General features: G+C 36.6%; 1 protein-coding gene across 4 annotated transcripts in view; it reads right to left on the bottom strand.

Annotated features, from left to right (window-relative positions):
• LOC135103343 (WD repeat and FYVE domain-containing protein 3-like) overlaps nt 1-15,819 on the bottom strand; it is a 65,074-nt gene that overhangs the window by 27,015 nt on the left and 22,240 nt on the right. For 3 of the 4 annotated variants that reach the window (XM_064009391.1, XM_064009392.1, XM_064009394.1), the window contains exons 29-40: nt 15,348-15,539; nt 13,984-14,201; nt 11,760-11,941; nt 11,315-11,463; nt 6,837-6,872; nt 4,442-4,634; nt 3,674-3,838; nt 2,648-2,849; nt 2,316-2,520; nt 1,700-1,792; nt 899-1,118; nt 399-572 (exon numbers count right to left, since the gene is read on the bottom strand). In XM_064009391.1, the coding sequence (XP_063865461.1) occupies nt 399-572; nt 899-1,118; nt 1,700-1,792; nt 2,316-2,520; nt 2,648-2,849; nt 3,674-3,838; nt 4,442-4,634; nt 6,837-6,872; nt 11,315-11,463; nt 11,760-11,941; nt 13,984-14,201; nt 15,348-15,539 (2,029 nt within the window). The remainder of the gene's footprint in view (nt 1-398; nt 573-898; nt 1,119-1,699; nt 1,793-2,315; nt 2,521-2,647; nt 2,850-3,673; nt 3,839-4,441; nt 4,635-6,836; nt 6,873-11,314; nt 11,464-11,759; nt 11,942-13,983; nt 14,202-15,347; nt 15,540-15,819) is intronic. The other variant, XM_064009393.1, reaches the window with a different exon arrangement.

Genomic DNA, 15,819 nt, shown 5'->3' with positions numbered 1-15,819 from the left:
CTTAAACACCAAGTAAATATGTGAAAAATTAATATTAAAAGAAGAGGAAGTTGAAAAAGATAAAAATGTCAAAGAAATTTCAGGAAAAAATATGGGAAAAGCATAATGAAAACTTAGAATGACTAACATCCATAATTTTATTATGGATGTTAAATTCACTTTCATCAAGAGCTCTCACCTAATAATAAATTGTAATAAATCATTCCCTCTCCTCCTCCTAAATGCTTTTATCATATGTATCATATCTTTTAGTAATTGAGGCTGTCACCCCTTCTAGCTCCCTTAACCCCTTCTAACTCCCTTAACTGACTATCCTCGTTACCTTAAATGTCAAAGTAATATAATTTCTCTTGATATTTTCATTGTCATTTTCATGCAAATTAAATAATACTGCTTACATTGGTAACACTTTGGATCTGAGTTGGAATTTCCCAGGGCAGACGTGAGTATTGCTTCTTTTCCCCCTCCAGGAAGGCTAGCCAGAGGCGTTGAGATGCTTCATTCACCAAGTCTCTCACACTAGCTAGGTCAGGTGCCTTCCCACTGCCAGCAGTTAAAGATACTTTGTACACCTGTAAGAGTTAAGCAGTATCATTAAGCAGAGACACTGTACTTGAAACACTCAAAATTACCTTACATAGTGTATCATGTTTTTACACTTGAGGGGGTAGAGACTACTATAATCTTCCCTGAAAATCTATCAACCACATCCCACTCACCTGCACCCCACACACTTGGGTCACCTCAGCACCTACTATTCCCAGGAAGGTCAACTTGAATCCCCTATAAAAAGTTCTGAAGACACTACTGTCAAGAATACATTTCAAGTCTTCTTTAGAGGATAAAGTTCACTAATAAATCATAATTTGCTTGCACAAAAAAGAGCATTCTTACTAACCTCCTCAATGGCTGGTTTCTTGGTGATATACAATTCCTCCCAAACTCTGGTGGCTGCAGTAATCATCAGGTTATGACTCTGGGTGGCTGTTGCCTCAGCAAAGTCCCGCACACTGCCCTCCTTACCTGTGAGCCCCTCTGCCCTGCTCTCCTCACTCTCACCACCCACACTCTCAACAGTTGGGTTCATGTGCCACACAGATCGGTTGGTTGTGTCCGTGCTGGAAAAAAAGGGGGTGGAAAGTGTCATACTAAATTCTAAGATGTGTGCAAGTTATGTGTAAAAATACACATTTGTGTGTATCTGCCTATTTACTAACTAAACACACACACACACACACACACACACACACACACACACCAGAAATAAAGCATTCATATTTGTTATTTTTATTCAAAGGAAAATCAAGACAAATATAAAGAGACATGATCGATTAGCTACAATGAGGTAATCAAAATAGATAATAAAAAACAATAATAGCACATTCAACATTTGTATATTGATAATCTTAAAAAAAAAATAATAATAATAATACTACATTCTACATGTCTATACTGGATAACCTTAGTTTAAAAAGTTTTGAGGCATTTACTTAATCCAATCTTTCCTGTTTTCAGATCTCTGAGATAAAATTTTTTTGGTGGGAATTCAATACTTTAAGCATAATTCTCATCAGACATATCCACATTAAATACAGTTCCCTTCAAAAATTGCATTATAATGAGATAGTATCAGTAAATCAGTACTAAAGTAGTTTACCAGAAAAACGAAATGGGCTTTGAGAAAACTGGGAAAACTAACGTTATTTTGAGATCAGCTGTCAGCTGAAGAAGGCAGTAAGTAAGACAGGCAACAAATTCTGGTTCATGGTTTCCAGCCCCAAACACAACGGTCCTGTGGAAGCAAGTATACATTAGAAAATAAAGGAAGACAAGACCAATGCTCACTAAGATTTCTGGCACTATACTCACAAACAGAAGTACTTGATTACATTACCTGAATATTCTGGTATCTGTGATAATAAAGATACACTACAAATTCATCAGCAACTGGTGAGCTGACATCTCCCATAGTTCAGACAAAATTAAGAAAGGAAGCTTGAAATTTCTGATAATCTGAGCACATTTCTGAGAATGTCAAACAAGTTTATTAGGTAGACATGGTTGGTGGTGTGCAGTGTGCCTTGACTAGTATTGCTTTTACAGCAAAACTAGCTGGGAATCCCTGTTTTGAAACATTCTTAGCTTATTTCCTACACTTAATCTTAGTAATGTCACTTCTGCCTGTAGCTTCCTACTACATATATGTTACAGTCAGTATACAATAAGAGATCAATCATGTTCCTGCTACTGGATTATAGTTATCAGTTGCTACCGATGAAGAATTTTTAAAATTAAGATTACATCATATTACAAACCTGTGGGTGGTAAGTTTGTGCAGTCCTTCCAGTATGGACATCTGGGCAGCAATGGAGTCAGTGGGTCGAGACAACAGGTAGAGAATAGTACGGTTGAGGCAGTGATAGATTGACTCAAGATTGATGCCTGATGCTCTTCGCTTAGCCTGGGAGATGAGCTTGATGATGAAATCAAAGACTTCATGTGGGTCCTTGCTGAATACACCTGCAAATTGGGAATATATTGACAAGTGAGTTTGGTGATTCTGTAATCCAACTTGTCAATCGGTGCTTTATATCAAATCATAACTATGTAATTACTGAACCCTAAATCCAAGAAACTTAAAACTCACCAGACCACAGCTTGTCTACAATTCTGGCAGCCAGATAGAATACATTAGGTGCAATGTGTTGGATAGAGCCACCTGCCACCACAGGTAAGGCTGCTCCCTCCCCTATGAGAATGTCTGCATCCAGCAAATGCTCCATTAGTGTGCCCAAAAGTTGTGTCTGGAACTCACACACTTGCACTTCACTGCTATTTTCTGGAGTGGCCTGTATACAATATGTAAAATCAAAAGATTAGAACCATCTGTTTAATTCTATCTCTGGATAAAGTACTAATAATGTATCCTGAAGGGATTACACAAGACCTTGTGCCATCTACCTAAAGTTTTTGGATTAAGGTGCTGAACTTTGCTGGTAAATAGGTATTTATGATGCCAACATTTTACACAAGCAAGAACAATCTGTATACATACGTATGCACATATGCATGCATGTACACAAGTAAATATATGTATGACAATACTTTATATTATACAGCAACATTAATAGTTAACCAAATATTTTTACTTTATGGTTGTGACAGTCCTTTGATATGCCTTTCACCCTATGCAAAGCAATCTGAAATACTGACATATACAATGGAATGGTGGCATGTCTCTATTATGTGGGGGCAGCGATAGACTGTCATGGCATGGTGCCATGGAGGTATTTTTTTCTTCAGCTCTTTCAGATAAGCTCATAGATATATCCTCTCCCTATGAAGTTTGGTAGGTGACTGACTTGCACTCCCCATTTACTGATGCTTTCAGTCTCACACAGCCTATGGGCACTGGTGAAGGGAGATTTCAGTGAAAATTCACCTTTATTTCATGCTAAATAAGTTCCAGCTTGCCATGCTCCCTCCACTGGGATAAGACATTTAAAGCCCTTTAAACCCATGCCAGACATTTAAATCCCTCACATCAAGGAAAATATTGTCTGAGGTTATTTCTAGATAGTGTAGGAACATTTTGAGCCCAGTTTTGTATTTCAAATCCCCAGGTGTTGTGCATTTCCTTAACCAATCATTCCTTTTCAACACACAACATTACCTCCAGCAGCAGGTCAATGGTATGTGGGGTCTTGCTTGCTGGTGGCAAAGAAAGGGAGTCCACCACCAAATTCTTCAGGAAGTCTACCACCTGCTGCTTGGCTGGATGGTTGGTGAGTGCTCCATCATTTTCTCCATGTACCACCACCAAATCACCACCCACAAGCTGTGGATGCATCACATTAAATTGCACACATCAATAAATTAGTTGAAAAAAATAATAAATAAAATAAATGATAATAATTTTTGCCACTATTGTACTACTACTACTACTACTACTACTACTAACACCACCAATATATGTTGAAGGATGAAATGGAGGAGGAATCATACATTCTTGTACTTGTTGTGACCCATGTAGGTTATTCATCATCTTGAACTGTGATAAACTTGGGGTCAGACCAGCTTTTACATTTGAAAACTGCTTTAATTATTTTCATGCAAGGAGTTCCATGACACTGCATGAATCAAACTGATCAACTTTACCATTCAAAGCATCTTTTTTTTTCTCTCTTTTTTAGCATGGAATATAATTTAACATCTCAGTTATTCTAAAAGCAGGAGAAAATTTTCTGCACATTATGCTTTCATTAAATCCATCTTTTTAAAACATGCAAATACTTCCCTGTACCATCATAGGATTGAAAGTAAGTGGTACTGGTCTTAAATTTTCTTTTGATTTATAGATCTATTAACATGACAGAACAAATCATTTTATTTCAAATAATAAAATTTAAAAACCATTATCCAGCCAAGCAGCATGTCCTACCTTTTCATCGTCTGGAGAGGTGAGACTCTGAGGTTCTGAGGAGGTAGCATAGGGAAAGAGAGTGGATGCGAGGGCTGCCAGCACATCTCCAGAGAGAAATACGGGGAGGAAGTCTCCATTTTGTTGGTATAAGAACCGAAGAAACTGGATGAGAGTTATTGGATAGCTTTGCAGCCAATCTGGGAGCTCCTTTCTGTGTGGTGTAATGAGGAGCAAAACACAAAGGAATGAAGAAGTTAGACATTTTTTTTTATAAATGAAATAGCAATCATTAAAACCTGGATTGTAATCCAAAGAACATAGGACATCCAAAGATATTAGAATCAGTACAAGTTATTTTTTATTCAAAACCAAAAATAACTTACTATCAAATGTGTATATATATATATATACATGAAAACAAAACAGAAACTTAAAAGAACCATAGGACAAGCAACATTAGTGATGTGGAACTGAACTCCAAACAAATTTTTGAAGTACAAAATGCCAGTAAAATTTTTTTTAATCAAAGCTTGGTGTACGAGTACTTCTTTTATATTTGGTGATTTCAGTACTCTCAAAACCACATAGTATAATTATGAGGTAAGAGTGAATCCATATCTCTCATTTCATGACAATTGCCTAATTTATAGGCAATTGTCATGAAATGAGAGTCCAGCATTAAGTATACCTTAATGCTGGACAGATAACAGAAAATTTAACTTTTTTTCCCTCTGCTCCTTCCAGCAAATACTGTCTGGCAAGATTTTTCTCATGACTTTAACCACAAAGATGAACATTCAGAATCATCCAGTGGTGACAAGAAGAGCCAAATTATTATTTAATGCTTATAACAATTAAGTGACAATAGCTGACTGCTAACACTAGCCTAAGAGTCCCAATTTCATAAGATGGCCAGAAATATTTCCCAGGGGGGGTCGTGAGCACAAGATGGGTAGGAGAAAAAAAGTCACAGAAAATCACACTCACTATTAGTACAAAGGAGATACAGCTGTTATGCCTAGCCAAGGGCTATCTATCTATCTGTCTATCTATCTATTTATCTATCTATCTGTCTATCTGATTATATCTATCTATCTATGGTGGCATAACTGGGGAGGGGGTTGAATGGGTGGCGCAGGGAAGAGGAGGGCCTTAACTGCATTGAACCAGTTTGGGGGAGGGAACCAGCTTGCAAAAGGTTGAGAATCCCTGCCATACGGTATCCTGATACCTGTTCTACATTAACTGGCATTTGTAGTCTCAGATCTAATTCTGATCTCTGAAGCATCACTTCACTTCTGCTTAGTCTCCTCATCTCTGCTTCAATGACTGAGTATCATGAAGCCTGAAATGACAAGTCGAACTTTGAGCTTTTGGCCTTCATGAGGGTGCACAAGCCACCTCAAGATGGAGTTGTCAAAGGACAGTGACTGAGACATGTGGCTAAGTCACTGAGGAGTAAAGTCATGAATCAGAACAGTGCTTCAGTGCACTCATAATGGTTAGTGACCCTAAGGTGTGTGAATTTAGTGCTTGGGACTGTATAATGTGGCTATGTTACTGTCAATATCAATCACTAATGCTGGTGATTTGCTAAAATCACTTACTTAGCCATTTTCATAAAATGAGTGAGGAGTTGCAGTAAAGACCAACTGACTAGGTGGTGTGACCTGAGGCACCTATGAAGGAAAAGTAATTTGATGAATTATACATTCATTCACTACATTACCAACTGATTATCACCTGTTTGTGCATCTTGTAGTAAAACTGTGAAATTGGTTTTTGTTTGCAGCTTTGTGTTCAGGAACTGCAAAAATATAAGAAGTTCTGGATTTGTAACTGTGTAAGGTGAAAGTTACATTTCCCAGAATAATATTAGTGCAGATGAATTTTAATTTGTGGTGTCCACTTCTGGAATGCAGATGTCCTGTCTATGTTAATCTCTCTCAAGAGAGATGCCAGCTTGGTGTGAAGAGATATTACTTGGAAACTGCATTTTGTAAAAATGAAATCTTAAAGGTGGGTTGATTTTGTGAGCTATGAAACCATTTAAATTTCCCTAATTATTTTAACATAAGTTTCATTAGAAAAACAAGATTGGCAATAAGTTAATTATAACAATGAATAGAGAACCATAATGACCATATTTTGTCACTGACAAAACTTATAGCAAAATTGTGGACTAGAAACTCCTCACTGTCTTCAACATCTCAATACTAAATGCATCAATAATAAAATTAATATTAATCAGCTTGCATTTTTCTAAGAGTGCACAATAATAAATATAATTAAGAATTTTCCAAATTAATAATAGATGGACTCACTCCTTCCTACAAGATAATACTTAAGCAAAACCCCCAAAATTTATTTTGAGTTCCACATCACTGAAACATTACAACACAACAGTACCTACATGGGTAAGGACCGTTTGCATGGTCTGCAGTACTTTCTGTTAAGGAAACAAAAGAAAACTTAAAAATACAAAAAAGAGAAAAAAAAATCAAATATACATTCTATATGACTAGTAAAATACTTTTCTCTTCATGAAAGTGTTCACAAAACCAACCAATATCAGCTTACATCAGGCAATCCATTAATCCATCACCCTCAAGCTGTTTGCACACAAATGGGTGGCAACTACTAAAAGAAGCTACAAGGAAGCAGAAACAAAAGCAAAAGTGAAACTAGTGCATGCCCAAATGATAATAAGCATCTGCATCACAACTGATATGCTGCATGTCAAACTCAAATTATAAAATACTATAGTATCTTGAGTTATGGGTTTAATTCATTCCAGAAGGCCACTTTAACAAAAAATAAATAAAATAAAATAAAAAATCATAACCCAAAACAAGATTTCCCATGGAAAATCATGGAAATCATATTAATCTATTCTGCACTGCAAAAAATGTTAACAGAAATCAACTAACATGATATTTTATGCAGAATAAAAAATTCAAACAAATGACAATGATAGATTATATAAAAGACAAGTCAATGAAATAAAGAGAACAATAAAGATGAATCAAGCAGCTACATATCCTCGTAAGCTTAACAATGCATACAGTCTGTGTAGGAAGTTAGTTTGCCAGGTAGTGAATGAATCAATTAATCACATTTTTTGATCCATGGCTGAGTGAGTTAACTTGGAACATGAAATCTTTGTTCTCTGATCTCTTGTCGACATTTGGTTTGTATTGTTTTTTTGTGCCTTGCCATTAATTTTTAGTTTGGTGGACATTTGGTGTGTGCATAGCACAGTGTGATGGCCAGGAGGGTTACTACTAGTGAGACCATAACAGCTGTGATTGCCTTGTACAAGGCAAGCATTCCAGTCAAGCAGATACAGGTGTCATGTTCGTAGCTGTCCCCTTGTTCGTAACTGTCCGCTCTTTGTTTAAAAATTAAAGCTAGACATCTGTGAACACTTTACAGGGTCTCTTCCATCCCTATATATGGCTAATCTTTTAACCAAGTCTTCAGCCATGTTGCTGTGGGCAGCAGCAGACAGGTATGTTTATCAACATACCTTTGTTTGTAAATACTGGGTTCTGAGCATGCATGGTTCACAGATGAACAGCCACATACAAGAAGACAGCTAGGAACACAACATGCTGTCATAAACATGGCTGAATACTTGGTTAAAAGATTAGCTAAATATAGGGATGAAATAGATCCTGTAAAATGTTCTCAGCAGTCAAGCTTTTGTTTGTAAACAAAGAGCTATGAATAAGTAAGAGCTAGGAAATGCTACCAGTTCAGACAAGCGTGGGCATGCATGTTTGTCAGAAGGTGGTGAAGCAATTTGTTGGAGGGTGGAACATAGGACTTGCCTGCACCCCATCTCCTGCCTGGCAAGCCTAAGTTAATATCTCCAAGGATCCAAAAAGGGATTGCAATGCCTTACCTTGCACTTTCTTTGTCCTTGCAATCCCTTTTTAGGTTCTTGCAGATATTAATTTAAGCTTGCCAGGCTGGGGACAGGATGCAGGCAGGTCCTATGCTCCTTCTTCAACAAATCACTTTACCACCTTCTGACAAACACACACACGCACACCTACCTGAGTAAGTATCTGCTTGATTGGAATGCCTCCCTTGTACAAGGCAATCTCAGCTGTTATGTTCTCACTAGTAGTAACCCTCCTGGTCATCACACTGGGCTATGCACATACCAAATTTTGTGCACCAAACCAGAAATTAATGTTGAGGCACAAAACAATACAGTAACAAAGACCCTGCCTTGTGAGCCTCACAAAACAGCTGAGTGTAACTATCCTGCCACATAGTGTTGCCAAGGCATCATTTTTAACAATTAATCAGTCAACAAAGATTTAGTGCCTGAAGTTAACTTGCTTTTAGCCATAGATAAAAGAATGGAATTAATCAGTTTGCCTGCTGCCTGGTGAACTAACTTTCTGCACACTTTATACCAAAATTATATTTTTTTTCTATACCTCTTTCTTAGTTTCTATAGTAATTATGTAATTTCTTTTCTCATTGACATCATCCTTTGTAGCCTAATTCTTGGGCAACATCATAATTTATATTAAAGTAAACCTTATGTTAAAACACAAAAACACACTGAAGAGCACAAATGAAATGGATGTTAATGTGTTGTGCAGCTGTTTCCTCTACATAGTGCAGACTGAGAGCAAGTGAAAGCAAGTGTGATCTAACCTAATCAAACTTAACTCATAGTTTTCCTGATCATATTTTTCAGTATCCCCATTACAATGTGCAGTTTTCACCCAGAACCAGGTCACAGCCAACTACTTGTATGTTGAGGAAGTTTTTGTGAGTTTTTACTTGTAATGTTAGTCTTGTTCATATTGAAAAAAAATTACAACAGAAGCATGTAGACATCACTGGAGCATTTTATTTTGATATCTTTTAATCATACCCCAAACTACTCACAATCAGGGGCACTTGCAACATGAGTTACCACTGTATCAGAGAAACTTTTTATGCCCTGAGAAGGAAACTTTTGCAGAAGGCTTATTACAAGAATACCAATGGCTGCAACACACCCACAACTTGGTAAAACACCCAGTCATGCACAGAATAGCATCCCCAAAGCTTTCTCAACAACAGCCACAATATCCCACTATGTAAGAAATCCTAAAACTTACGTTACTCACAAAAAAGTTTTTGTTAGATCTTCAACAAAACTGCCATAGGTCTATAAGAGAAAATAAATTGGTTATGAAAAAAAAGTTAGGCATATTCTGCATTCACTTTAATCACCCAATACAGATCTGGTTAAATATGGCAGTTCCATCATTCCTATCCCTATAAAGGAGTGCTACTTCATGTAATCTGCAAAACATTTACCATTTGAAATTATTTCCCATTACAAATAAATAAATAAATAGATAAATAATTACTAGGGGGTGGAAGAAGTCTGAGGTGCACCTAAAGTACAACTCCTCAATAACAACATCCTGCTTTTTTTTTTTTTTTAATTGTGGACTGCCATCATCAGATGCAAACTCGCACTGCATGTGACTATCCTTGAACATCCTCCTCACACAACAAGATACTGATATATTTTTGTGAACAACAAAATGTGAATGCAGAATCTACATAAAACTTTTCTCTTGTGTGCAAAGTAGTATTCTTGCATGGATGTTCCTGGCACAAAATTGTATTTATACATGAAAACATGTTATTTAATACAAATTACAATATTTATATTTAGCCATCCCAGATTGTTTTTTATAACATCGTAGACATTTGCTGAGAAGTGGTTAGCACTGCTCAACCAGGCAAAAACAAGTCATATATCTTCATAACTATGAAGCTTTCTTTGCAAACTTAAATGAAAACCTCTACATAAATAGTTTGAATAAGATAAGGATCAGAAAGTCCTTGCAACTGTCAATATGTGAACTCAAAACAAAAAGTGGATGTACAAGTGTGTGTTAAAGCAAAAGAAATTACAGAATAAAGTACAAAAGAATACCAATATTTGTACATTGGTTGTGAAATCAAGGACAGCTAGAAAAGCAAATGTTACTGTTGTAAGAATTCTTTTTGCAGCCCAGACCTAATATGTATAAGTTAACAGAAACAGAGTAGAATATAAAGATTAGAGCTTTAAGTACCTTGATTTTCTTTCTTTTTTTTTTTTTTTTTATGAGTGGAAGTTGTATTTCTATATGAGCATGATGTTATGTGATGTCAACTTAATGAGATACACATTTATGTGCAAGTTATCTGTCAAGTCCCTTACTTTCTTTTATCTTTCCTCAGAGCCTCATCACATATCTTCTTTGGTACACAAGCTGGCTGATTAATGAATGGTTGATGCAGTAATACTACTACATCAACTAATGGAAAAGCCATCAAAGTTAGTGCAAAATAATAACCATAAAAGCACATAAGCTAAATCCAGGTTTTTCTGCATGCATCAAATTCAATGCACAGAGTTACCATTTGTCATGCAATGCTCTAATAACAAATCTGAACTAAAAATGCATATTGCATAAATAATATTCAAAAGCTTCACAGAAAACAACACATTTTCAAAATTTCTCTGATATTCATTCAATGAGCTTCACAAACCTAAGTTTGTATGGAAAGTTACATGTATTCTGTATTCTTCATTAATGTGTAATTTTTATTTAAGAACACTTTAAAGATCCAACAACTACAAAACTTAGGAGCCTATATTCATCTTTATTCAAATCATGGACTGATGAATCAGACAGCCCAGCAGCAGAAAGAAAATGGAAAGGTTTGAAGGGGAAGATAATCCCTGCATAGAAAAGTGAAGAGCCTCAAGATATAATGAATGGACAATAAAATGGGAAGAAAAATAGTTCAAGATATAAAAGGATAAAGATATCAACTTGTAAAAGGGAAGAGAAGACTTCTTAAAGTTGTACTGACCCTTTATCCTCCTGGTTCAGCATTGCACGAACCATGGTCAGGATGGCAATGGCTGCCTCAGGACACAGGGACACACGGCCAGAGATAGTGGTGGCACACTGGCTGGCAGGGACCCCAAATACAAAGGTCCAGATAGAATCAAGGTCCAGCTGAAAAAGGAGCAAATAAACCTTGAATAAATTTCTCTACAGTAATTACCTGCCAAGTGCGGAGGTCATATTCTTAACAAACATCAGTGTTTGTGAAAGTGAATATGGCTCAACATACTTTCACAGCAGCAGTTAGTCTATTGTGCAAACCAAAAATAAGGCACAGCAAACTGAACTTTTCCACAGCTTTACAAAGACAACAATCCTTATGAAACCATAATCTAGTAAGGCACACATGAAGATAACAGAGACTCAAAAGATCTGCCTTGTTAACACATCAGTATGGAAGTGCTGACCTTGGTGTTGTTCTGTACATTCTTCACTGGCTGGCCCAACAGAAGTGCTAGCAAAAGGAAGTACACTTGTGGAATGTGGATGTGGTGTGGCACCAACCATGTCAACACCTGGAAGCCTGGCACATGCCACGCCTCCTCACGGATCTCACTAAGAGAGCGCACCACTGAACCCACTGAGTATCCTGCGGAGGGAAGCACAAATTGACATCATGGCAGAAAACTTATCATGAAAAGACTGCTACTGAGGATGTTATGAAAATATAATTAGTAAATAGCCCTTTATTTCTTGTGATGTTCCCTTTTACTTGCATTATATTGAAAGAGTTTGCTATGTTTAGCTCTTCCTGGTACTATAAAACTACGAGCAATACTTAAAAGCCCATCCTCAAGAGGCAATCTTATGATGATCATATGTGATCAGTACATTACTGCACCATGTTTCTTATTTTTCTACCAGTCCCTCACATTTTGTATTCTTCATCTTCTATATTTTGCCAAGTAGTATTATACAGCAGAACCTTGGTTACCGAACACCTCCCTTTTTGAACAAATTGGTTTTTGAACAAAATTTTGAACTCATAATTGCTTCAATTGCATACCATAATTTAGTTCTCGAACAAAGTTACTTGATTTCAAATACTAAAAGACAAAAGCAAAAACTTCCATTTATTACTAATTTATGGTTTCTATAAATATTTCCATAATTTTTATGTATTTGGAAGAGAGACACAATGGGTAAGACAGTAATTTAATTTTTGAAATAAGGTAAATGTGATCTCATTGAAAAGCCTCAATGTAAACAAACAATTTCTGGCTGGCTTAGGAGTAATCCCAAACCATCTGTAGCTCTCTCAATGATCCACAATGCCATCACTACTGCACAACTGCATTTTCCCAGTAGCTTTTCTCAGCAGCAAGATATCTAAGTGTTATGATCACCTTCAATTTAGCAGTAAGTGGGGTTGCTCTACTCAGTGTCACTCTGTAAGACTTCCCTCACTATATCGATGAAAAAGGGAGTACCTGCATAGTCTAAATAGTATCGTTCAATGCCTCAAAAACCCAATTCCTCCATCTATCACCTTGACACAACCTTCCAGACAACTATCCCCTCTTCTTCAATGACACTCAACTGTCCCCCTCTTCTACACTGAACATCCTCGGTCTGTCCTTTACTTATAATCTAAACTGGAAACTTCACATCTCATCTCTAGCTAAAACAGCTTCTATGAAGTTAGGCGTTCTGAGACGTCTCCGCCAGTTTTTCTCACCCCCCCCCTGCTAACTCTGTACAAGGGCCTTATTCATCAATGTATGGAGTATGCTTCACATGTCTTGGGGGGTTTCCACTCATACTGCTCTTCTAGACAGGGTGGAATCAAAAGCTTTTCATCTCATCAACTCCTTTCCTCTAACTTGACTGTCTTCAGCCTCTCTCTCATCGCTGCAATGTTGCATCTCTGGCTGTCTTCTACCGCTATTTTCATGCCAACTGCTCTTCTGATCTTGCTAACTGCATGCCTCCCCTCCTTCCGCAGCCTCGCTGCACAAGACTTTCTTCTTTCTCTCACCCCTATTCTGTCCACCTCTCTAATGCGAAAGTTAACCAGTATTCTCAATCATTCATCCCTTTCTCTGGTAAACTCTGGAGCTCCCTGCCTGCCTCTGTTTTTCCACCTTCCTATGACTTGAATTCCTTCAAGAGGGAGGTTTCAAGACACTTATCCTTCAATTTTTGACTACCACTTTGGACCCTTTTATGGGACTGGCATTTCAGTGGGCATTTTTTTTTTTCATTGGATTTTTGTTGCCCTTGGCCAGTGTCCCTCCAACATAAAAAAAAAATAAAATAAAATAAAATAAGAATAAAATAAGAATAAAATATATATATATATATATATATATATATATATATATATATATATATATATATATATATATATATATATATATATATATATATATAGATAAATACATCAGACCTCATCCTCTGCCCCAATTGGATGGTCCCCCCTCAATGGTTTCTGACCAACTATAAATACTAATAATTTTTATTAGTAGAGAATGATATCAACATCACTTGCCCATAATTTGAACATTATTTAAAAATATTGAAAGCAGATAAAATGAATAATAATAATGGAATATATAATATACTGCATATTACATCACTTACATAAAACTAAGCCCCTTGTAAAGTCTCAACAACAATCTACATGCTTACCCAAAACTTGACCAAACTTGTTACTGGTAACCTGCTGTGCATCTGTCATCCAGCCACCATTGTGTGTAGCATCTCGAAACTTCTGTAGGATGGTGGTGTTGGAGAGCAGTGCCACTAACATCCTTAAGGCAATGAGCACAGTCGTTGGGTGCAGGTGACCCTGAGCAAACAGCAACACCCAGTCCAGTCCCAACACCTTTACAACCTCCTCACAGAACCTGACCAGAGATAACAGGACTTTATATATATATATATATATATAAAAGGCTCAAGTACCTTTCGCAGGCCATCTCTCTGTTATATACAGCACAAGAACAAGCTATGTTAAACCAAGGTTTGAAAGATTTTGGCAAGAGAAAGAGTGAAGAATGTGTGCCTTTATTCCAGACACTATCACCTCTGTTATGTGTTCAGCACACAAGGACAGGTCTCTGACACAGAAGCAGTAGTCATTCTAAGGAAAATCAATATAATACCTACTCTGGTCCCCCAAATACCAGAGGCAAAATGCCAGAGGCACCACTTTAGGAGATCCTGAGGAGGGACTGGAGTAGAGGAACCCAATGGAGAAGACAGGGTGATAGCATAAGCATCAAGGATTAGAGGTTAGGAAAATATCAAGAACATTGGGCATATCTCCAAGATGGTCAGGAATATGAGTAGGGTGTTACACCAGTTCTTCTAGGTCATGGAGGATAGCAAAACTAAAGGCCAGTTCACCAGGATGGTCAGTGAAGAGAGAGGAAACCCAAAGCTGGTGGTGAACATTGAAGTCTCTAAAAATGGAGATCTCCACAAAAGGGAAAAGAGTCAGAATGTGTTCCACTTTGAAAGTTAAGTAGTCAAAGAATTTTTTGTAGTCAAAGGAGTTTGGTGAGAGGTATAATGATGATAAAACTCACAGATTTGATGGGAACTATATGCAACATTATCAAAGTGCAATGACCTGTTGATGTTGAGTGATGGCAAACTACAGTAATATCTTAAATGTAAATATTTCTTTACAGATTTTGCAGGTCATGGAGTAGAAAAGTACATCCATCTATAAGCCAGGTTGGCAATCCTATACAAGACGTCATGAAGTAAAACTAAACTGAAAATTCATGATATGAAGGAATACATGAGATTTAAAAAGGAATATTAAAGAATGTGACACATTAAAGTAGAAGATTACTTCAAAATATGGAATAGAAGAAAATAAAAAGGATAACATATAAATAGAAAGATGTAATAGATGGAATATAAGACTGAGGAAAAGAAGGATGTAAATGTGAGCACCAAAATTGATAAGGCACAAGATTATTTTTATTATTATTATTATTATTATTATTATTATTATTATTATTATTATTATTAAAGCTTACCCAAGGTGAATTGTGTTCTTGTTGGAATTATAAAGGAGATTATGGATGATCTCCAGACACTTATTTCTAAGGAGAATATTCCTCACAGACAGAGTGGAGGTGTCACTGATGTCTTCACCAAGTCCCTTGAGTTCAATGTGTTTTTCCGAAATACTGACAATAGGGAGTGTTGATACAATGAACTGACCAAAGCTGTAAGGAAAGAAAAAAGTTAACAGAAACATCAGGTCATTAACTTAACAGACATATTTTATCACATGGTCAAATCCAATCACTCAGAATGTTTTCCACTTAAAACATTGTTAACATAAATATAGGAAAACATCAAAGATAAGTCATAACATTTTTTACATAAACATATTTTACCATAAAAAAATCCTAAAGTCAATCTAGTTCCTTAACCTACCAGGTATTCTCCTTTGGGTGTGAATTATATGGAGAAAATGCAGAATGGAAAGATATTTCCAATAAA

The sequence above is a fragment of the Scylla paramamosain genome, chromosome 9 (assembly GCF_035594125.1).
Source record: "Scylla paramamosain isolate STU-SP2022 chromosome 9, ASM3559412v1, whole genome shotgun sequence".
NCBI classification, from domain to species: Eukaryota; Metazoa; Arthropoda; class Malacostraca; order Decapoda; family Portunidae; genus Scylla; species Scylla paramamosain.
Note: the sequence above shows the minus strand (reverse complement) of the source record. Positions and strands in the feature narration are given on the sequence as shown.